Here is a 25,119-nt window from a genome sequence, read left to right as displayed (position 1 = left end):
ACTATTGCAGCCACACTGAAGAATTCCCAGAGTCTGTCAAGATACTGGCTAAGGGTATGTGTGTTGAATCTTAAATAATATAAAATCTGTAACCTAAATATATTTGAACTGAATTTTGAAGTGTTTTCGCCGAAAGGGGTTTCACCTCTGGTGTGAAGTCTTCTGTTTGCACACATTAGACTGTCTCCTACACCCGGACAAGACAGAGTGAAAGGTGGTGATAGGAATACGAGGCATCTCTCCCTCTGCTCTGCTACCTGGGAAACTGTTTGAACCTGCCATTTCCTCTTTTGAGAGATGAGAGGTTAAATGGCATCTGACCCCTCCCCCCATTTTCCCATCTCAAAGTAAAAGAAGTCTTTGCTGAATCTCATAGGTCCAGGTCCTTTGAAGAAAAATGTTCTAACTTCATTACAATGTTGTTATGCACCTAAGTTGTCCTTTTTGTCAGTATAACTTGCTGTTGTGGTTTTATGTTTAGAGATGCACTTGTGTTTTCTTTATGACATCTTATTAAAAATTGAGAAAGTCGAGATGTGGAGTGGCCTTTTCTTGGATTGTCACAGTGGAGCAGCTTGATTCCAAGGAGTTTACGTGTGTGGCCAGAGCTGGGAGGCTCAGGGAGGTAGCGTTGTGCGCCTCTGTCCTCACTGTCACCACCGCTGTGAAGAAGCTCCGCCTCCCTGTCCCCCCTCCCACATGCCAGTATCACACTAACCATAGAGCAGTCATAAAGCGAGACCAGTAAAAGCTGCTTCAGCCCTGGCCGGTTTGGCTCAGCAGTTGGAGCATCGGCCTGCGGTCCAGAGAGACCTGGGTTCGGTTCCCGCTAAGGGCATGTACCTCGGTTTCGGTGTGTCCCCGGCTTTTGTTGGTCGTGCAGGTGGCAGCCACTCGATGTGTCCCTTTCATGTCGATGTTTCTCTCTCTCTTTTTCCCTCCCACTCTATCTGAACAAAAAATGGGGAAAAAAAAAAAAAGTCCTCGGGTAAGGATTAAAAAAAAAAAAAAGTTGCTTCAGTCGTTGGTACAGAAACTCTGAAATTATTTTAAGATGGTTTTTTATAACAGGCTTTGGTCCCCCTTCCATGTATCTTGCTAATTAAGTTGTTGTGAAAAAGGTGTGAGTACTCCATTATCTAAACAAATGAAACTACAAGACCAGAAAGAAAATAAAGTATTTGAATTTTAGAATATTTGGAAAATTAAAAGAATCCTGATACACTAAACCTTTAGATTACTTTGGATAGATATTCAGTCTTATAATTTAATTTGAATGTTTTGTGTCACTTAATAAAATGTTATATTTTTCTTCATTTATACCATACATAGTTTTTGTATATTATTTTATTTTTGTTGCATCATTCTCACATATTGTTATTTTTCTGGTATAGGAAAATTGAGGAATTTTAAAATATTTGTGTTATATACAATTACCTTAATAAACTATTTCACTTTCATATTCTTGATGTATTCTTCTGGATTTCTAAATAAGATATAAAAATATCTGGAAATTAGAATTTTGTCTTTTATGTGTACATATATTGTTTCAGGTCATCTTTAATTAATTGGTTCAGAAAAATTTCAGAATAGATTAAAACAACATTCTCAGTTTGCTTCTGATTTACATAGATATGCCTGTACTATGTCATGACTAAACGTATTACTGATTTTGTTTTAAGTTAGATATTATCTTTCTACAGAAATACACATTCCCAATTTCTGAGAGCTGATTTTTTAAACATCAGAAATAGCTATTAAATTTAATGAAAACTTTTTGACATAGAAAGCAATAAAATTATCTTGCTTAGAAAATAAAATAGAGTATGTGGTCTAATTTTAATCATATCCTGTTTTAAAAAGCATATAATTACAGTAATTTTTAACTGTGGTAAAATGCAATGCAGTAGTGTGTGTTTTTTATCTGTTTCACGAAATGCTACTTACCCTGTGCTCATTTGCCTCACCTGTGTATTTATTCATCTCCACAGAGGATGACCAGCCAAGGGGCTTGGGAGCTGCTTGCTGAATCCCTCCAGCCTTTTGGCTTCAGTAATGGAGTGAAAAGAGTAATTCTGTCTTGTTTTCTGTCTTTCCAGGCTCTCTACAATTCCATCAAGAATGAGAAGCTTGAATGGGCAGCGTAAGTATGCCGGCTGTCAGCCTTTTCGTAAATCAACTACTTGTGCTTTCCTTACTGTCTTCCTTTAGGCCTTCGACGTGATCCTAGAGAAGGATTAAATATGCATGGACAGTTCTCATTGTACACCACTGTCTTACCTACTCTGTATCCAGTGTCTTTTTCTTGGTAATCCAGCGTGCTCCTGTTCTGCTTTTAATCTGGTTGTTATGCTTGTAGGCAATTAATTTTCTTTTTAATGTATGCTTTTAAAAGTAGCATTCTAAAAGAAGATCTGATAAAATTACGTGCATTCCAAAGTCCAATACAAATGATTTTGGTGCCATTCACTTATTTTAATTCTGTCTGTCCTATCATTGTAGATCAAGGTTTTCCAATCCTATTTCCTATGAGATTAGTTATACCAGGATATTGATAGATAAGTTTGAGAATGATAGATTAAAATAGGCTTTAAGAATGTTTAACTGTAGAACTTCCAGAAGCTTATATAATGCCAATATACATTATCGATCTCCAAGAGAAGAATACAGTTTGAAATGTTTCCTGATGTGTTTGACAGTACCATGAAGTGTTTCAAGGTACATCCTTTGGGAGATACTATTCCAGATTAATAACACCTTACTCTGTGTAGACCAATGATACCACTCTTATTAAATTTTTACTAATCATCTAGCCAGTGTGGCTCAGTGGTTGAGCATCAACCTATACACCAAGAGATCGCAGTTCAATTTCCAGTCAGGGCACATGCCCAGGTTGTGGGCCAAATCCCCAGTGGGGTGCATGCAGGAGGCAGCCATTCAATGTTCTGTCTCATCGATGTTTCTGTCTCTCCCTCTCCCTTCTTCTCTCTCTAAAAATAAATTAAAAAAAAAAATTTTTTAGATAAATTTTCTCTGATCAATGCAGCAGTTAAAAATTTAATCTTTAAAAAATTATTAAGGAAGAATACTAAAATTTTAATGAAGTTGTCAAGAAGTTAGGCCAAATATGTTTTTTAATTAGAACTACATGTGAATTTTGTGTTTGATTTTTCACTCATATTAAACATTCATAAATATTTTTCTACCATGTGATCTAACATTAGCAGTCTGCAGTGAACTTGTTTAAAGAGTCATAATGTGAGGGATAAATCTTATTCTTTCATATGCACACTAGGGAAAGTGGTTTAGCAATTGCATCTCACATACAACGTACTAGAAAGGACAAATTATCGATGCCCCTTGAATTATTTTCACTAATTGTAAGGTCGTATGGTACTGTTTTAAATTAGGGATTCAAAGTTTACATTGGGACTGTAATATTTACAAGTACACATGATGGCTTTTGTGCCCATATGTATATCTAGATATCACAAGATTCACTTAAAGACACTGTATCATTTCAAGGGAAACTCATTAAGATAAATAAGAATTCATAGTCTGAGATCCAAAGTGATCATTTTGGACTTACCTCTCTTTAATAAAAGTGGGTTTCCTAGAAAAGTTTCATAAATGATGTAGGTAGAATTTTGATGCGATAGTAAAGGCATATCCTAGCCTATGCAGATTATCTACTCTAATGAAAATTAACAAAAACGAAGTAGTTATAAGTATAGCCACACTAGGGGAGAGAGTAGGTTAAGGATTCTTTTATAAACTTGTTTTTAAAAGCAAACAAATAGATCTCTGAGGATCTGTATTGTGAATCTAGGTTTTTGATATATTGAATTTGTTACAGTAGGCTTTATTTATATTAATGCGTAGTGGCAATTTGTACAAGAAAGCGTGGGCCCTATCCATGTGTGGGTAGTGGGATTCTACCCAAGAACTGGGTTCTTCTATCACTGTCTTGTTAAGTCAACAGAACATCATGTTCAGGAGCCCAGATCCCAGAGTCAGATAGATATGAGTCTGAATTCCAACTCAGCTACAAAGATGCGGCTACAAAATTTGGAGGCCAATACATACTTGTGGGGAGGTGTCTTGATGTTGATTTTAGAACCTTAGAAGAAATCGAATTATAGAATCATGGAATGTTATAACCTGAGGGACCTCTGAGGTTTTTAGTTCATTGGTTTTCTAACTGGGTTCCGTGGAACCCTATGAGATAGATGGCAGGGGCGGAGGCCCCCATAAGTGCTGTGAGGGAGGGGGAAGGGGGCAGATAACCCGGACGCAGTTCTACCTCCCACAGGTATCACGCCTCTTTCAACTGACCCAAGCAGCCCCACTGTTATCTTTTTTAAATATCTATTTGGAGTTCTACTTAATATTTCTCTTTTTTAAATATATCTGTACTTTTCCCTGGCCGGTTTGGCTCAGCGATTAGAGCGTCGGCCTGCGGTCCGGAGAGACCCGGGTTCGGTTCCCACTAAGGGCACGTACTTCGGTTGCAGTTTGTCCCCGGCCCTGGTTGGTCGTGTGGGTGGCAGCCACTCGATGTGTCCCTTTCACGTCAATGTTTCTCTCTCTCTCTCTCCCTCCCACTCTATCTGTACAAAAATTGGAAAAGTGTCCTCGGGTGAGGATAAATATATATATATATATATATATATATATATATATATATATATATGTATATATATCTGTACTTAAATTTTTTTTGAAAAGTACTATTTCAGTCCAGTATTCTCATATCATATGTGAAGAAAATGAAGTCAAGAAGAATTCATTAACAGGTCAGAAGTCACAGTCAGTGTGGTGCAAAGTCGGGATTTGTCTCCAGGTGCCCTGCTCCCTGGCAGCACCATGTTGCCTCTCCCTCCGTAGCCACATGCTCATCAAGTCGTGGCTGGGCAGGGATCACATCTGAAAGTCTCCATGCCAGCTTCAGATACAGTGTTAATGAAGAGAGTTTTATATTAAATGCTCCTAGAATTACTACAGTTCTTCCCCCAGACAAGTTGGGTAGCTAGGATCATTCATTCATCTATTGCACGAACAGCCTTTAAGCAGCTGCTTCTGCGCCTGGCCCAGTGCTGTTCCCTAGATACAGCTACGAAAAAGACAGGTGCTCTGCCTAATGAGAACACAACGTGGGTGGGTGGGAGGGTCGGGTTGTAAAAGAGGATAATATAGCCATGAAAACTAGTGAAGAGTGCAATTAGCTAAACCGCCTGCGGAAGGTCTCAGCTCCCTCGTGCAGGGCAGTGACCATTTCTTCCCCAGACCCTTTGCTCAGTTGTTCATTATTCATAAAGTAGCTGTTTGTTGAACTACTTTGTACTAGGCAGTATGCTGGAAATTTGGAGAGAACAAAAGTATGTAAGGAGTTAAGGCATTTCCTCTGTTTTAGAAATTTTACAGTTTAATACAAATGATGAAAAAATAAAGGTGTGGAATAGTTTCTCTCTGATTGGGATGATCGGATGGATATAGGAGCTTATAACTTACATTAGAATTGTTGAAAATTTAGCTGCAGGAGGATCTTCAAAGAAAACACCAATTAACAGAAAATAAGTGCAGAATTATTCATTAGGAAAGTGAATGGGCTTCTCTTGTTTAATGCTGTTGTTCTACAACAGAATTTAGGAACTGCAAGAAATCTTTGTTACCCTGGTTTTTTAAAATATTAAAAATGTATGTATCCAGCCTCACTTTAATTAAGACACAATAAAACTAATTTTAAACAATGTAGCTCCAGGCTCCCCCTTCCACTCCCCACTTCTCTCAGCGTCTGGGTCCCAGTAGAATTTGCTTTGCTTGTCATTATGCACAGTTGTTCTCTTCAACTCCGAATAAGCGTTTTTACAACCTTGCATCATGGAATAACCTTTGCTATTTTGTATTATCCTATAAATCATTTTACAAGAGCCGTTTAAAATCTTTATCACCTTTGCAACTAAATTAAATTGTTTTCTGTCTGCCCTCACATATCAAATTGTCCTGGCTAATTCGGTGATATTAGTTATACCAGACTAATTCTGTTTTCAGATCCCATGTCATGATCGCGTAGAGCAGTGGTCCTCAACCTTCCTAATGCCACGACCCTTGAATACAGTTCCTCATCTTGTATGGGGGTGGATCTGCATGTGGGCGGACCTGCCTGGAGACAGACAGAGGAGCTGGTCTCGGTTCCTAAGACCATCAGAAATATGTGTTTTCTGATGGTCCTAGGCAACCCTTGTGAAAGGGTTGTTCGACCCCCCCAAAGCGGTCGTGACCCACAGGTTGAGAACCACTGGCCTGGAGCTTTAGAAACTGGTTGTAAATGCCAGCAGTTCATTGTTTGTTTGATCTTTTTGTTGTTGTTGTTGTTATAAACTTCTTTATGGCTGGTGTGTGTGTGTGTGTGTGTGTGTGTGTTTCAGAAAACCGATGCTGCCCATTTATTGGCTGGTTTTAGGAAGTAGGGAAAGCTGTTCGAATATTTCTTTCCTCTTCTATATGTGTAACGCTGCCTGCGAATGTGAGAATGGTACCTGTGTTGACATCATTGTGTATGTTGGAGAATGATGGATAAAGGCACTGGAATAAGAAGTACTTGTTATTTTTTGTGAATTCTTTATCCAGTCCACGGGTCTGGATCTGAAACCGACAGCCGCTTCCCGAGTCTCTGTGCTATGCAGTCTCTGAAAGGCGGTCTTTTTCCAGGGAGAGAACCCTTTCGGAACTTTTACTTTCATTGCTTAGTCCCTTTCGTATTTTACGTAACTCAATGTTGACTCTAATTTTATTTTAGGAAATAATACATATCAATTAAAATGTAGTCTCAATTGTTGCTTTGTAGGGAGTGGCCATCTCAAAAGGTCATTTTATTTCCAATCAAGAGTTCTTTTAACTTGGACCGATTTATATGAGCCACCTTTTAGCTTACGACTGTAATTTATTGTTCTGCATTTAACTTTTCGTTGTCATTTTCTCTTTGTTATAATTCTCCCTGATTTTTTAATTTGCCAACATCAGAGTCCTCCAGAAAGAAAAATTGAAATTCCCTATCCATACCTTTTATGTTTAAAATTGTATCCTAAAGAAAAGGGTGCTTCTTTGTCTTATTTTACAAAATTTTTTACCCTGAAGTAAAATTATCTTATTTCCGTAAAAGAAGATAAATCATGGTAATTCCTTTTTACAATGAGTTATTCTGTTAAATAACTTTGTTATACTAATGTCCTGGTGAACCTAGATACAAGAAATCATTAATCAGGGTAGTGGTTCTTAACAGCAGATATAGATAAATGAAGACTTTCTCGCTCAAGTCATTTTGGATCAAGGCATTTATGTGGTATTTTGATCTAAGAAATGTGAAAGTAATTCTCATCTTATACTTCCAAATAGCCACCTATAGGTTGATAATTCCCTGAGAAAACTAAGACAAAGAGAAATTGCTATAAGTTGGACAGTGATTATAGGTACACTGAATACAGTAAATATATAAAGAAAAAATTGAGTGTGTGAGGAATGAGGTGGAGGGCTGGCATTCGGAGTTATTGGTAGAAAGAGAACTAGCCATGACAAATTTAATAAAACCTGAGTATAAAGAATGAATAAAATTTAGTTCTTTATTTGAGGTGCTCATGTTATTAAATATTTTCTACATGTGCATCGTGCCTCATTGAAATAGTAAAAAAAAATAAAATAAGATTTACCATTTCCCACCATCATTTCTATACATTAGATTATTCTCACATTTCTAACACGGAAACTATACTACATCATGCTGGACTCTTGGTAAAATAATAATTCTAGTGTTGATATTAGATGGAATTCACAAATTTAGAAGACATTTAGGAGACGGTCTATGAATATTAAAAAGGGTAAATCTAAATATATATAGTGGATGTGTAAAGGATATTATTTGTTTGATCTGTTTATAAATTCAGTGAAATACATTAAATATTAGGTGAGGAAAGAAAAATAAAGAAATTCCCTAGTTATGAAAAAACAATCATGAACTTATAGAAGATTTTTAGCTAAAGAATTGATGTTAAAAATTTATTAGCTAAAAATTCTGTTGACTATGGATCAAGCTCCTGGATTTTGATGTTTAAAGGAAGAAAGATTTTAGGGTTTAGAATTAGGGAAGATTATCTCACATAGCTCTATGAAATATAATTTTATTAAGAATCTGAATCATAGCTCACACTTAACGTTTAATCTCTAAGTACCTAGTTTTCTCAGCCATTTCAAGTATGGTGAACTCAGGTATACAGGAAAGAATTCTCCATCCAATTCTTAGTTTTAAAAGCATAAGTTTTAAAAAAGCAAGTCTGTTTTCTGTGTAAGTGGTATCTCAAAGCTGAGATTGAGATGCATACTTAGAATTTTTAAGGATTATATTGTTATAACAGTTTTAATATCCACAAAGAAGATAATTAAAATAATATAATTTTTAAATATTGTTATCTTTGTTTCACATTATCTTTGACTGACACTATGCAGAACAGACAGGCTGGTGAGCAGATGGACTGCAACTATATAACATTAGTAGTCTACTTGTCCCAGAGCAATTTTAGAATCACTGAAGTGCAGTGAATTATGGAGGCTGGCATATAAGAAAAGTGGTTTGTGTCCTAATATGCTGCTGATTTAGGATTTTATATCTTAGCAATTGCTAAGCCTTTGATTTTTATGAAAGACTGACACAAGAAGAAAATATAATAAATTTAATTTCTAAATGAAGCACAATATGCATGCAATCGCTAAGATAGCGCCTTGAATATTTTAGACAGTAGTTGTTTGGATTTCATTGAGCAATTTGTATGTATACACTGTGATATACACATATGTATACGTTTTAAGAGGTGAGAAAAATTTCAGCTCAGATCAATAAAACTGGAGGAAATGATTTTTAGTTGCCCATGAAAAATTCCCTAGTAGATCTTTTGGAAACATGTAACATCTGGCTTAACCCCAGTGTACTCCCAACAACTTAAAAAAAAATCTTAACATCTACAGGTGAGTTTTTCTAGTTTGGAAAGCATGCCACAGTCATGCATACAGTCAGATCCACATTCCAGGCAGCCAGGCTACCAGCCTGTTTCCTCCTCGCATTGGGCAGCATTCTTCAATGGTGTTAAAGGAGCTTGACATTTTTCATAAAAGTATATTCTGGGTAAAAAGATGGTGGTAGGCAGGACTGGAGAGAGGGTGAGTGCCTGAGAGAGTGAGCTAGTATGTGAGAGAGTGAGTGGACGTGAAGGTGGATGACCAAACTCGTGCAGTGCAGAGACACAGAGCAGAAGGTTCCTGTGCTGTGGACAGAGGCAGCCGCTACCGTGATAAGCAGCTCTTCAGGGCGCTTCTCCCTGCTCCACCGGGAGGTCCCATCATTTTGGAAGATGCCAGGTCTTCCCTGGGAGGAAGCAGTGGGAGTGGCTAGGGCCCAGCAACCTGAGCCCACCAGTGTACCTGGCACCATCGGACCAGTGGACACCCTTTGTTAACACAGACCAGTGCACAGTAGCAGAGCTGTCAAGGCGCCAGTTGTGGAAACCACAAATGGCCAGGAGCCCAGCATCATCCCCCACAGTAGCGGTCCGATCAGAGTTGAGATATACCCCAGCAACAGATTCTGGGGAGCAGACATCCATCCCCAGGCAACAGAAGCACAAGCCAGCAGCAGAGAACCATCCCGAAAAACTACAGCAGAGGCTGAGCAGGAGCTGAGCCCCACTGGGCAGCAGCACTCCCCAGCCACCAGCAACGGGACCTGGGGTTCCATCGGGGCCTGTGCAACACAGTTGCCTACAATAGTAGTGGCGAGCCAGGGGATCCATAGGGGCCTGTGTGACACAGCGGCCCACAAGAGCAGTGGGAAGCTGGGAATCCAGAGGGACCTGTGTGACCCAGCGACCCACAAGAGCGGTGTGGAGCTGGGTCCCCAGACAGACCTGTGTGACCTAGCTGCCCAAAGTGCAGGCAGGGAGTGTGGCTCCAGCAGGGCCTGAGCAATACAGTTACAGGTGGCACCAGCGACCAGCAGGGAACACTGCTTCAGAGGGGCTCCTGCTGTCCAGCAGCAGCTCCTACCAGGACATACCAGTACCAGCCCTCAGTAGTCAATCCTCCAGGATCCACAGCAGGCAAGGGCAACACCCAAGAGAACAGTCTGGGAGGCACAGTAGCCTTATCTGATATACAGTGAGCTGCCTACACATCCAAACATCCCTTACCAGGTCTAGAGCTACCAGATGGCTAAAATGGGGAGACAAAGAAACAACAACCAAAGGAATAAAAAGAGGAATCACTAGAAAAGGAACTACAGGAAATGGAAGAAAGCAACCTGTCAGATAAAGAATTCAAAGCAATTATTTTAAAGTTGCTCAAACAATTTGGTGAGAACTACAAGCAACTTAATAAGAATTATGAAGAGCTCAGTGGGAACTACTTCAGCTTAAAAAAAGAGGTAGAAGCCACACATAAAGAGGTAGACGCTATGCATAAAAATCAAGAGGAAATAAACAATGACATAGCTGTTATGAAAAATACCTTAGAAGGCTTCAATAGTAGATTAGAAGAAGCTGAAGACTGAATCAGTGACTTGGAAGACAAGGTAGAGAAAAACACCCAAATAGAGCAGGAGGAGAGTTTAAGAGAGCTGTGGGACAATCAAAATGTAACAACATTCACATTATAGGGGTACCAGAAGGAAAAGGATCAGAGAAAGGAGTAGAGAACCTGTTTAAAGAAATAATGACAGAAACTTCTTTAAACTGGTAAAGGAAAAAGTCACACAAGACCAGCAAACAGAGAGTTCCAAACAAGATGACCCCCAGAAGACCCACAGCTAGACACATCATAATAAAAATGACAAACATTAAAGACAAAGAATGAATCTTAAAGGAAGCAAGAGAGAGACAGAAAGTTACCTACAAGGGAGCTCCCATTAGACTATCAGCTACTTTTTTTTTTTTTTTTTTAATCCTCAACCGAGGACATTTTTTTCATTTTTTGTTCAGATAGAGCGGGAGGGAGAGAGAGAGAGAAACATCGATGTGAAGGGACACATCGAGTGGCTGCCACCCGCACAACCAACCAGGGCCGGGGACAAACTGCAACCGAGGTACGTGCCCTTAGCGGGAACCGAACCCGGGTCTCTCTGTACCGCAGGCCGACGCTCCAACCGCTGAGCCAAACCGGCCAGGGCTGTCAGCTACTTTTTCAATAGAAATGCTGCAGGCCAGAAGGGAGTGGCATGAAATGTACAAAGTAATGCAAGGCAAGGGTCTGAATCCAAGACTACTCAATCCAGCTAGGCTATCATTCAAAATTGAAGGAGAAATAAAGAGCTTCACGAATTTAAAAAAAAGCTAAAGGAATTTACCACCACCAAACCAGTACTGCAAGAAATGCTGAAGGGACTGTTGTAAGAAGAAGAAGAAACAGAGAGAGAGAGAGGAACACAGGCATAAAACTAAAATGGCAACTAATAGCTATCTATCAATAATTACCTTAAATGTAAATGGCTTAAATGCTCCAATCAAAAAACATAAGAATAGAGTAGTTGGTTGGATAAGAAAACAGAACCCATAAATAAGCTGTCTACAAGAGACCCACCTGACAACAAAAAACTTACACAGGATGAAAGTGAAGGGATGAAAAAAATTTTTTCCAAGCAAATGGAAATTAAAATAAAGCTGGTGTAGCAATACTCGTATCTGACAAGATAGACTTCAAAACAAGGGTCATAATAAGAGACAGAGAAGGTCACTACGTAATAGTAAAAGGATCAATCCAACAACAGGATATAACACTGGTAAACATATACACACCAAATATGGGAGCACCAAAATATATTTAAAAACTTCTGGAGGACTTCAAGAAAGAAATCAATAGCAATACAATAACAGTGGGTGACTTTAACATGCCACTGACACCACTGGATAGATCTTCTAGACAAAAAATTAACAAGGACATAGAGTCCTTACAAGACAAACTAGATCAGTTGGACTTCATTGATATTTACAGCACATTTCACCCCAGAGCTGCAGAATATACATTCTTCTCAAGTGCACATGGGACATTCTCAAAGATAGACCACATGTTAGGACACAAAGCAAGTCTCTATAAATTCAAGAAGACCGAAATCATCAGATCACAGTGGCATGAAACTAGAACTCAATTACAATAAAAATACACAAAAACATTCAAACACTTGGAGGTTAAATAGCATCTTATTAAACAACAATTGGGTTACTAACAAGATCAAGGAAGAAATTAAAAACTTCCTGGAAACCAATGAAAATGAACACACAACAACACAAAATCTACAGGACACAGCAAAAGCAGTCCTGAGAGGGAAGTTCATAGCACTACAGGCCTACCTCAAGAAACAAGAAAAATTCCTAATTGACTTTCTAACCCTACAACTTAAAGAACTAGAAAGTAAACAAAAAAACCCAGAGCTAGTAGGAGGAAAGAAATAGTAAAGGTCAGAGCAGAAATAAACGACATAGAGACCAAAAAAAACAATTCAAAAGATCAATGAAACAAAAAGCTGGTACTTTGAAAAGATAAAACAAGGTCAATGGGCCTTTAGCCCATCTCACCAAGAAACAAAATCAGAAATGAAAGAGGAGAAGTAACAACTGACACCACAGAAATACAAAGGATCATCAAAACATGCTATGAACAATTATATGCCAACAAGTTGGACAATCTAGGAGATATGGACAAATTTCTAGAAACACAGCTTCCCAAAACTGAACCAGGAAGAGATAGAAAACGAACAGACCAATAACAACAAAGGAAATTGAAGATGTAATTAAGAAACTCCCAGCAAACTAAAGCCCAGGCCCAGATGGCTTCACAGGGGAGTTTTACCGAACATTCAAAGAAGATCTAATACCCATTCTACTCAAACTATTCCAAAAAATCCTAGAAGACAGAACACCTCCAAACTCATTTTATTAGGCCAGCATAATCCTAGTTCCAAAACCGGATAAAGACACTACAAAGAAAGAAAACTACAGGCCAATATCCCTGATGAACACAGATGCTAAAATCCTTAACAAAATATTAGCAGATTGGATCCAGCAATACATCAAAAAAATTCATCATGACCAAGTGGGATTCATCCCAGGGATGCAAGGCTGGTACAATATTCGCAAATCAATAAATTTGATACACCACATAAAAAAAATGAAAGATAAAAACCATATGATTATAGCCATAGATGCTGAAAAAGCATTTGACAAAATCCAGCACCCATTTCTGATAAAAATGCTCAGCATTGTGGGAATAGAGGGATCATATCTCAACATAATAAAAGTCATATATGAAAAACCTACAGCCAACCTCATACTCAATGGGCAAAAACTAAAAGCATCTCCCTTAAGAATGGGAACAAGACAGGGATGCCCACTTTCACAACTCTTATTCAACATAGTACTGGAAGTCTTAACCACAGCAATTAGACATGAAGAAAAAATAAAAGGGATCCAAATTGGAAAGGAGGAAATAAAACTCATTATTTGCAGATGACATGATATTGTACATAGAAAACCCTAAAGATTCCATCAAAAATCTACTAGAGTTAATAAATGAATTTGCAAAGTAGCAGGATACAAAATTCACATCAAGAAATTGACGGCATTCTTATATACCAATGATGAATTCACAGAAAGAGAAACTGAAAAACAATCCCATTTACCACCACAGCAAAAAAACATAGATACCTAGGAATAAACTTAACCAAAGAAGTAAAGGACCTCTTCACAGAAAATTACAGGTCATTGAAAAAAGAAATAGAGGAAGATATAAAAAAGTAAAAGCACTTACCTTGTTCATGGATTGGAAGAATTAACATCATTAAAATGTCCATACTACCCAAAGCAATCTATAGATTCAATGCAGTCCCCATCAAAATACCAATGACACTTCACAGAACTAGGACAAACTCTCCAAAAGTTTACGTGGATCCAAAAAAGACCCCGAATAGCCACAGCAATCTTGAAAAAAAAAAAATGGTAGGAGGGATCACATTACCAGATATCAGGTTATACTACAAAGCCACTGTAATCAAAACAGCCTGGTACTGGCACAAGAACAGACAGATAGATCAATGGAACAGAACAGAGAACCCAGAAATTGACCCAAGACAATATGCTCAATTAATATTTGACAAAGGTGGTAAGAGTCTATAGTAGAGTCAAGACAGTCTTTTCAATAACTGGTGTTGGGAAAATTGGACAGCTACATGCAAAGAAATTAAGCTAGACCACCAACTTACACCGTACACAAGAATAAACTCAAAATGGATAAAAGACTTAAATGTAACTCATGAATCCATACAAATTTTAGAAGAAAATGTAGGCAACAAAATTTCAGACCTCATATGCAGCAGAATTTTCACTGATACCACACCTAAGGCAAGAGGTATAAAGGAAAAAATGGACACATGGGACTACATTAAACTAAAAAGCTTCTGCACAGCAAAAGAAACAAGCATCAAAGTGGAAAGGGAACCCATTGTGTGGGAGACCATAATTGCCAATGATACATCAGATAAGGGATTAATCTCCAAAATATATAGAGTACTCATACAACCCAACAAAAGGAAGACAACCCAATTAAAAAATGGGCAGAGGACCTATATAGACACCTCTCCAAATAGGACATACAAATGGCCAAGAGACATACGAAGAAATGCTCAACATCGCTAATCATTAGAGAGATGCAAGTTAAAACAACTATAAGGTATCACTTTACACCTGTCAGAATGGCCATCCTCAACAAATCATCAAACAACAAGTGTTGGCGAGGGTGTGGAGAAAAGAGGACTCTAGTACACTGTTAGTGGGAATACAGACTGGTGCAGCCACTGTGAAAAACACTATGGTGTTACCTCAAATAATTAAAAATTGAACTGCCATTTGACCCAGTGATCCCACTTCTAGGAATATACCCTAAGGAGCTTGAAACATTAATCATAAAGAATATATGTACCCCCATGTTTGTAGCACTATTTACAATAGCTAAGATCTGGAAACAACCCAAGTGTCCATCAGTAGATGAGTGGATAAAAAAGCTATGGTACATGTACACAATGGAATACTATGCAGCTGTAATAAAGAAAGATCTCTTATCATTTGAGACGACGTGGAGGGATCTGGAGAGTATTATGCAAAGTGAAACAAGCCAAACAGAGAAAGACTAATATCACATGATCTCACTTATTTGTGGAATATAATGAACTAAACAAACTGATGAACAAAATTGACCCAGAGACATAGAGTTAGGGTACAGACTGACAAACCCCAAAAGAAGGGGTGTTGGGGGGGGAATAGATAAACCACAGAAATTATATGCATGTATGCATAAACAATGGACACAGACAACAAAGCTGGGGAAGGGGCAGGAGAGATGGGGAGGAGGGTGTCAATGGGAGAAAAAGGAGAAACAGCTGTAACAAACAAATTAATAAAAAATTTTTTAGAAATATATTCTTTTTTTTACAGTTCAGTTGCCTATGTCAAATAAGGTATTTTTAGAAAACAAAATGTATTTCCTGTATTTATCAGAATTTTTAATGTTACATGCTTTTGTTTTATATTTTTGGTGTCAAAGACAGATCCATTTTACACTCATTTTGCCTTGTGGCATAATATGATATAATATGATGAAAACCCCATGACAAGTGAGCACATTTTTAAATAAGTTTAGTCTTCACTTTATTTTTCGACAATGATCTGATCAGAATATTGGAATATTCAATTTAGTGTCTTGTTCCTACACTCAACCACTGTGTTCATTTTTTAAAATCAGATTTATTGAGGTATAATTCACATATCATAAAATTCACCCATATTAGTGTCCAATTTCAAAGGGTTGGGTCAATTTGCAGAGCTGCATAACAATCACCACAATCCATCACCCCATTACCGTCATTCATAAAGATTCCTTGTGCTTGTGACTCAGCATAGCTGTGAGCAGCCCCAAGGTCTTTTAGTTAGCCACTTAACATGGGTCCTGCCTATGTGAGTGTCACCTGTCTGAACCTTGGTTTCTCACTGTGAGATGGTAACATCTACCTTTTTAGGGTGGGTGTAAGATTAAGAAATCAAGTTATGATGATGTTCATGGTAATGTTTGGAGGTTCAAGATAGCGTTTGGTGTCTGACTCATACCCCAGCTCTTGTCTTTAATACTCAGGCTAGAGGAGTACAGAATCAAATGAAGTCAGGTATTTGGTCTGTAGCCCAAAGTTCAAGGTGCCCTAGGAAAGTCAGATTGGTAAATGCAATGGGGATCTGAGTGACTGCCAAACCTGCTGAGCTCAGACTACCTGACTTGAATATGGACTGAGAAACCAGAATTAAAGAAGCAGAGAGAAGCCTGACCCACTGGGTTTGCCACACAGTGAGGCAGAAGGGAGAGAGTACTCTGCTTGATGCTGGGGTGGACGCGGCGGGGACTGAGAAGTTTATATGAAATTCACAGTTCAGTGGCACAGGGTCACTAAAGTCTGAGATTAAATCACAGAACTGCGGAATGCTTCCCATTCCCCCACCTTACTGCCATATTACTAAAGGTCTATTTATAGCAGTTCTTTCTGCCCAGTACATTGTCTCTGACTATCAAGAGAAAATTATAAGGATACTAAAAGATAATAAATAAACATGGTTTGGAGAGACACAGCAAGCATCAGAACCAGACTCATATGTAGCAGGGATTTGGAATAATAAGACCAGAAATTTAAAACAACTATGATTAAAATGCCAAGGACTCTAATGGATACAGTAGACAGCACGAAAGAACAGATGGGCAATGTAAGCAGGCAAATGGAAATTCTAAGAAAGATTCAAAAAAGAAATGCTAGAGATAAACACTGTAACAGGCCCTGGCCGGTTTGGCTCAGCAGTAGAGCATTGGCCTGTGGACCAATGAGTCGTGGGCTCGATTTCGGTGAAGGACAGGTACCTCGGTTACAGTTGGCCCCTGGCCCTGGTCGGGGTCATGCAGGAGGCAGCCAGTTGATGTGTCCCTCTCACGTCGATGTTTCTCTCCCATTCTCTCCCTCCCACTCTATCTAAAGATAAATACAAAAATATCCTCGGGTGAGGATTAAAAAAACACTAACAACACTGAAGAATGCTTTTGATGGGCTCATTAGTAGACTGGACACATCTGAGAATCTCTGACCTTAAGAATATGTCTAAAGACATGACAAGATGCCCAATTTCATTAATCATCAGAGAAATGCAAATTAAAATCACAGTGAGATACCACCTTACACCTATCAGAAGGCTATCATCAAATCAACAAACAGATGTTGGCAAGTATGTGGTAAAAGGGAACTGTCATGCACTGTTGGTGGGAACACTATGAAAAACAGTGTGGAGGGTCCTCCAAAAATTAAAAATGGAACTGCCTTAAGACCCAGTGATTCTACTTCTGCATGTATATTCAAAGAAACCCAAAATACTAATTTGAAAGAATACAAAATGCACCCCTATGTTCATTGCAGCATTATTTACAATAGCCAAGATATGGAAGCAATTCAAGTACCCATCAATAGGCTAGTGGATAAAAAAGCAGTGGTACATAATATACAATGGAATATTACTTGGCCATAAAAAAGAATGAAATCTTGCCATTTGCAATGACATGGATGGACTTTGAGGTTATTATGTGAAGTGAAATAAGTCAGTCAGAGAAAGACAAAATATTGTATGATTTCACTTATATGTGGAATCTAAAGAACAAAATAAACAAGCAAAATTGAAACAGACTCATAGATACAGAGAGAACAGACTGACGGTTGCCAGAGGGGAGGGAGAATTGGGGAACAGTGAAAAAGGTAAAGGGCTTAAGTACAAATTGGTAGTTACAAAACAGTCATGGTTATATAGTCAATAATATTATAATAACTGCATGTGGTATCAGGTGGATACTGCCAATACTGGGGGCGGTGGACACTTTGTAAAGTATATGATTGTCTAACCACTAAGCTGTACACCTGAAACAAATACAAAATAACATTGACTATAAACTATAATTGAAAAATAATTTTAAAAAGAAAAAGAATGTCAATAGTAACTCCAAAAATGGAAAAGCAAAGAGAAAAACACCGGGAATAAGGGTTTGGAACAAAATACCTGAGAACTATTAAAAGGTGTGACATACATTTAATGAGAATATCAGGAAGAGGGAAAGGATATATTTGAAGCAACAGTGACTGAGAATTTCAGTCAAGTTAATATGACACCAAACCACAGATCCAGAAAAATACAACACCTAGGCAGATTACATACAAACTGCAGAAAGTTTTTTAAAATTTTGAAAGAAGCCTATAGAGGAACAAAGATGAAAACTGCATTCAACTTCTCAAACTACGCAAGCAAGAGGAAAAAATCTCACCAAATTCACCAACCTAAAATTCTCTACCCTACAAAATTATTTTTCAAAAATAAAAAGATGTTACCAGGATGGTGACATAGGCCATTCTTGATTTTGCTCCCCCTCACAAGAACAATTAACAGTTATTCGTGGACAAGATATCACTAGGAGAATCCTAGAACTTGGGAGTGAGACTGAAACACCCTCCTGTACCACAGAGACCAAGACAGGTGGACTAGAAGGGTAAGAGGAATGGCTATAGGCTGTGTTGCCCCTCCACCAGGCCGTACTAAGAGGTCACCCCTAAGCCTCCAGTTCATCCAGTGGGAAGAGAGCTCAGGATGACATCCAGACCCCCAGCACGGTGGGTTGCTTTGTGGAAGCACCTACTTAGGTTTTGCCCCATGGAGATAGTAGGGTTATCTGTGGGACTCAACAACTGGGGATCTGAGTGAGACAGAGAAGGGAGTGGGGACTTTTAATAACCAACACTCAGATCTTGGCAATCTGAATTTTTTTTTTTTTTTATCCTCACCCGAGGACATTTTTTCATTTTTTGTTCAGGTAGAGCGGGAGGGAGAGAGGAAGAGAGCAAGAGAGAGAGACATCAACGTGAAAGGGACACTTCGAGTGGCTGCCACCCACACAACCAACCAGGGCCGGGGACAAACTGCAACCGAGGTACGCGCCCTTAGCGGGAACTGAACTCAGGTCTCTCTGGACCGCAGGCCGATGCTCTAACCTCTGAGCCAAACCAGCCAGGGAAGCAGTCTGAATTCTTAACTGCAGAGCCCAGCCAGCAGCTTTGCTCATCTGTGGGACCAAGTGACATTTCAGTCTGACCAGGGAATTTGGCAGGGTGCAGGTCTGCTGGCCCTGTAGCCTCATCTGCCCACAGCCAAGCAGAAGAGCTGAGTCATAGCCCCACCCACGGTGGAGTTTGTCCCCAGCCACACCTGACAGGAAGGGCTAGTGAGAACACCTGGAAGCTGAGTAACCTTGCAGCTCCAGCCAAGAGGCAGGTGGGCGGAAATGATCACCCCCAGAGCAAAGCCAGTGACCTGTTCAGCCAGGGAGCTTGGGGCACAGATGGCTTGAGTCAGGACTGTAAAGAACATTATAGACCTGAAGCTGTTTCTCCCACTGTGTGTAGGAGACTAATTTGTAGCCCCGTTATTGCTGAATAAAGTCTTGAGCCCACCTGACCAGGGAACCTTACCAGACTGAGCAAACGGGAAGCTGCAGAGCCCATTCAACAGCCTGCTTATTGCAGCACATGAACAAGGAGCACAGCCCCTGGCTTTTCCTGTCTGCAGAGCAAAACAGCTGGCCACATCTGACCAGGACATTCAAAGCACACTCTTGCCTGAGTCTGGGCCCCAGACAATGGGCCAGGTAGGCCCTAGGGCTGGTCCCACTGCCTCACCAGGGCAGGGAAGCTAATTCATAGCCCCACCAACTGCCGAGTATATACCCAGTCCCTCAGAACATGTCTCTGTTGTTAAACTGCATGTGACTGTAATCCAGTTTAAAGATGGGCAGAAGACCTGAATTGACAGTTTTCCAGGGAAGATATATGAAAGGCCAACAAATACATGAAAAGCTGCTCAACATCACTAATAATTAGGGAAATGTAAATCAAAACCACAGTGAGATACTACCTTATACCCATTAGATATCAAAACACTTATTAGAAAATAAGTGTTAGCAAGCATGTGGAATAAAGGGACCCTGTGCACTGTTGGTGGAAATGTAAAATGATGCAGCCACTGTAGAAGACAATATGGTAGTTCCTCAAAAAATTTAAAAAAGAATTACCACCCGGGCTGGTTTAGCTCAGTGGTTGGAGTGTCAGCCTGAGGACCAAAGAGTTGTGGGTTCAATTTCAGTCAAGGGAACATACCTTGGTTGTGGTTCGGTCCCCTGCCCTGGTCTGGGTCATGCAGGAGGCAACCAATCGATGTGTCTCTCTCACATAAATGTCTCTCTCTCTCTCTCTCTCTCTCTCTCTCTCTCTCTCTCTCTCTCTCTGTCTCTCTCTCTTCCCCTTCTCCCTTCCTTCCTCCCTCACTCTCCCTGTCCCACTCTATCTGAAGATAAATGGATAAGTATCCTCGGGTGAGGATTAAAAAAAAGAAGAATTACCATATGTTCTAGCAATTCTAGTTCTGGGTATATCCCCAAAAGAATTGAAAGCAAAGACTCAAAAAGATTTGTACACCCATGTTTACAACAGCATTATTCATAGTAGCCAAAAGGTGGAAGCAACCCAAGTGTTCCTTAACAGGTGAATGGATGCACAAAGTGTGATATAATTTTATTACATTATTCATTGTTAAAAAGGAAGGAAATTCTACAGCGTGGATGGACCTTTAGGACATTAAGCTCAGTGAAATGAGCCAGTCACAGATAGCTACGATTTCATGTATATGAAGTACCTAGAGTAGTCAAATTCATAGAGTGGGATAGTCATTGCCAGTGTTTGAGGGAGGAGGCATTGAAAGTTGTTATTTAATGGGCATAGAATTTCAGTTTGAGATTATGAAAATCCTGGAGACGGTTGGTAGTTTTGGTTTCACAACAATGTGAATGTACTTAATGCCACAGAATTGTACTATTTAAAAATGGTTAAACTGGCCCTGGCCGGTTTGGCTCAGCGGTTAGAGCGTCCGCCTGCGGTCCAGAGAGGCCCGGGTTCGGTTCCCGCTAAGGGCATGTACCTCGGTTGCAGTTTGTCCCCGGCCCTGGTTGGTCGTGCGGGTGGCAGCCACTCGATGTGTCCCTTCACGTCGATGTTTCCCTCTCTCTCTCTTCCTCTCTCTCCCTCCCACTCTGTCTGTACAAAAAATGGAAAAATGTTCTCGGATGAGGATTAAAAAAAAAGGTTAAACTGGTCAATTTTATGTTACATATTTTACTACAATTTTAAAAAAAAAGGAAGTGCACATACACATGTGAATGCTGGAAGTCCCCTCTTCACTTTTTCTGCCTGGTGAACTTGAACTTACCTTTATTGTTCAATTCCAATATCATATTCTTTGTGATCATTTCGTAGGTTGAATAATATTTCAGCTCTGCTCTAGAAAATGTTTCTTTTTAACTGTTATTTCCCACCCCCACACCTCACATACAAAAAATCCAACTATTTATTTTCAGTATTTGAATTCCACATAACAGGCCCTTCAAGTTACCTTAATTTTCGAGTTTGTTACAGCTGAAACCCCACTATAATGAGACTTACCAAATGGGGTCTCTCAGTGGCTGAGTCACTGGAAGTGTTCAGCTTTTGTAAACTTTAGGAAGCAGTTGTTTTCCATTCTCTGTGGAATTTCAGTGAAATGTAAACTCCAGTGGGTTTGTATTATCCCTTATCTAATTTTTTGGTTTAAAAATAAAAGCACCTGTCACGATTCAGGCAGAATGTGGGAACTTCGTGATTTACAGCTGCCCTTTAGAGAGAGCAGAGGAGGGGGACGGCTCCGCGTCAGCACCAGAGCGTTTGTGGTCCTCGGAGTGAACCGCATCGTGATGGAGTGGACTCGGACCCCCAGTGATGACACATTTGATCCCCGAGAGAACAGACTGGTGTGAGGGATGTTTGGGGAATTTTGTAGGTTGCAAGGTGTTGAGATATCTGAAATCTCAGGAGAATATACTCTACTAGGAACCTTTTTAAATGTACAGAACATTCCTATATGAATCATTCTTTTCACAGTCAAGACAGCGAGCCTTACTGGGTCTTTTCTATTTTATTCTAACAAAATTTTTTGTGTTGTCCACTTTCTCCTTACACAAAGTACATTACTATCTCAAGCATGGTTGATAGGGTGACCCCTATTTTCATGGCGGTTCAGAAAATAGTAGCTATTAGATGCCAAAGCACTGTGCATGGCACCCCATCTGACCCCACTGATAGCTTTACCTGGGGTTTTGATATTTGAGAATAACCTGGTTATTTGGCAGATATAGTTCAATGCTATTCATTAGACTTAATTTACAATTCTTGTTGTATCCTGTATGCTTGGCATTATGCTAGACCATGCGTAGACCAAAAATCAACATCAAAATCATGATCTCTGCCAAAGAGCTTCCACTCTTTGGAAGAAGACAAACATGAAGGCACAGTATTGAGTGGGGGAGCAGGGACTTTAGAGATTTTACAGTCCTCCTTACTGTCTCTTCCTTTAGTCACTAGATCTGTACTTTGGGTATTTATGTTAACTCTGAGTCTGTGACCTTGACTCAATACAGATTACTAATGTCAGTCTTACAAGATGCATGATCATTGATACCAGGCACATGGGAGATATTTACTAAATGGTGGCTGTTATTATCATGGTTGTTATTAAGGCTGCTAACCCATTGGAAAACACAATCGTTTATTACATTAAATAACGTTGTTCATTGAATATCGTGGTAGGTGCTCAGTCTTTGTGTTTTCTCCCTTTAGAGATGATGAAGAGAAAAAAAAGTCTCCATCAGAGGGTACTGATGAAAAGGCTAATGGAACACATCCAAAGACCATCAGTCGTATTGGGAGTACTACCAACCCATTCTTGGACATTCCTCATGACCCAAACGCTGCTGTGTACAAAAGTGGATTCTTGGCTCGGAAGATTCACGCAGATATGGATGGAAAGAAGAGTAAGCATCATTTGTTGTCATCTTTTATTTCATTTATTTCATTTTGAGGCTCAAAATTTAAAGTGAATTTATATGTCAATTTATAAAGTCAAAAATGAAGGAAAATTATATGATGTTGATCTAGAAAAATATCATTAAAGTTTGATAAAACCTGTGACCCTAAGTCAGAAGTCCACTGTGGCACCTGATCTTCTCCAAGCAGAATTACAGAACTTCAGAAATGGAAGACTTCTTGCAGATTGTTCATTTCTAACTTTTCTTCATTTATTCTTGCTTTCAACAAATAATTTTGAGTACCTGCTATGTGCTAGGCATAAAAAACATCTAGTAGTGAATAGGATGGACAAGTCCCTGTCTTCATGACATGTACATTCTGGTGGTTAACGGAAAGGCTGAACTTATAACACTTAGGCTAAGCAGTGGAGTAAAATCCCAGAGGCAAAGCTGGGAGGGAAAGAGTTGAGAGATCCAATCACATGTGGAAGAATTGGCCTTCGTGGAAGATGGACAGGTACGACGTAGGCGAACATGGCATAATTGGGAAGTAGAAGGAGTCTCATCTGACACCTCTGAAGTATAAGATGTGAATATATACTGACAGTGTTTGAGAATTGAGAGAAATGGAGTGTTTCTACGTTTTAGAATAACCTTTGAGGAGTGAAATCACAATGTGATGTAGTTGAACAGGCTCAGATATGCGGATATGTATGCTGAAATCAGTAGGCTGTGCCTCTAGGGCAGCAGTTCTCAACCTGTGGGTCATGACCCCTTTGGGGGTCGAACGACCCTTTCACAGGGGTCGCCTAAGACCATTGGAAAACACATATTTCCAATGGTCTTAGGAACCGAGACACCACTCCTATATCCGTCTCCAGGCAGGTCCGCCCACATGCAGATACATCCATATACAACACGAGGAACTGTATTAAAGGGTCGCAGCATTAGGCAGGTCGAGGACCACTGCTCTAGGGTGTCCCTGCCCACCTACAGACACCACACACAGTGCTGGGGTGGACAGTACCACTGCTTCCATCTGTGACTGAGCACTTTTTCTTAATATGCTAGCATATTCTATTAGGTTATAGTCAAGGGAAACATTGTAGCAGAGTGGCTTTGACACTGACTTACAGTGCTGCTCACGTTTCTTCATGTTTCCAAGTTCTTGAGCAGTACCCACTCTTCCTATGCATCCTATGCACTGGCCTACTAGACTACTTAATTTTCTCCAACAGCCTTGTATCAGGACACACCAAAGATGAAGAGTGGGCACTAGGACACTTGAACCATTTCTGTCTACGTTATTTGCCTGTCAGCTTGATTCTTTTTTTTTTTTTAATTTTTTATTTATTTTTTGTTACAGATATTTTACCTTTTTTACCCCATTGGCACCTCCCTCCCCACCCCAGCCCCGCCCCGTCCCCGGCTTCGTTGTCCATGTCCATTGGTCATGCATACATGCATATAAGTTCTGTGGTTTATCTCTTCCCACCTCCCCCACCCCCTCTTCTGAGGGATGTCAGTCTGTGCCCTACTTCCATGTTTCTGGGTCTACTGTATTCCTCAGACTGTTATGTTCATTATATTCCGTATATAAGTGAGATCATGTGGTATTTGTCTTTTTCTGCTTGGCTTATTTCACTTAGGATAATACTTTCCAGGTCCCTCCATGTCGTCTCAAAGGATAAGAGATCTTTCTTTCTTACCGCTTCAGCTTGATTCTTTGAAACGGAACTCTCTCACGTGGCTGGATGCACGACTCATAGCAGCACTGTAAAGCGTGTTCAGTTTTGTCACCAAAAGGATTCGTTTTCATCCCAGACTTCCACTTTAGCACATTCTGGGACAGGACTCTGATTTGTATGACTGAGGGGATGGAATAATGTGATTGCCAGGACCCACTTGGTTTTAATGCAAAAGGAAAGGTCCGTCAAGAAGGAGTACAGTCCCGTTCTCAGAGAAAGAGAGTTCTTGGTACACAAAGCAACAGACATGCATCTCTGTTCCCAGCCCGCACACACACCCTTTCTCCATATGTTGAGTTCAAACAGTGCCTTTGCCAAACATGGTACCACCTCT

General features: G+C 39.7%; 1 protein-coding gene across 2 annotated transcripts in view; it reads left to right on the top strand.

The window, feature by feature from the left end:
• PSD3 (pleckstrin and Sec7 domain containing 3) overlaps nt 1–25,119 on the top strand; it is a 344,873-nt gene that overhangs the window by 234,377 nt on the left and 85,377 nt on the right. For both annotated transcript variants that reach the window (XM_036249651.1, XM_036249652.1), the window contains exons 7-8: nt 2,100–2,143; nt 22,850–23,043. In XM_036249651.1, coding sequence (XP_036105544.1) covers nt 2,100–2,143; nt 22,850–23,043 — 238 coding nt within the window. The remainder of the gene's footprint in view (nt 1–2,099; nt 2,144–22,849; nt 23,044–25,119) is intronic.

This window comes from Molossus molossus, unplaced genomic scaffold (assembly GCF_014108415.1).
Source record: "Molossus molossus isolate mMolMol1 unplaced genomic scaffold, mMolMol1.p scaffold_m16_p_9, whole genome shotgun sequence".
In the NCBI taxonomy this organism is placed as follows: domain Eukaryota; kingdom Metazoa; phylum Chordata; class Mammalia; order Chiroptera; family Molossidae; genus Molossus; species Molossus molossus.
The sequence above is the reverse complement of the archived record's forward strand: the minus strand, read 5'-3'. Positions and strand labels throughout refer to the sequence as shown.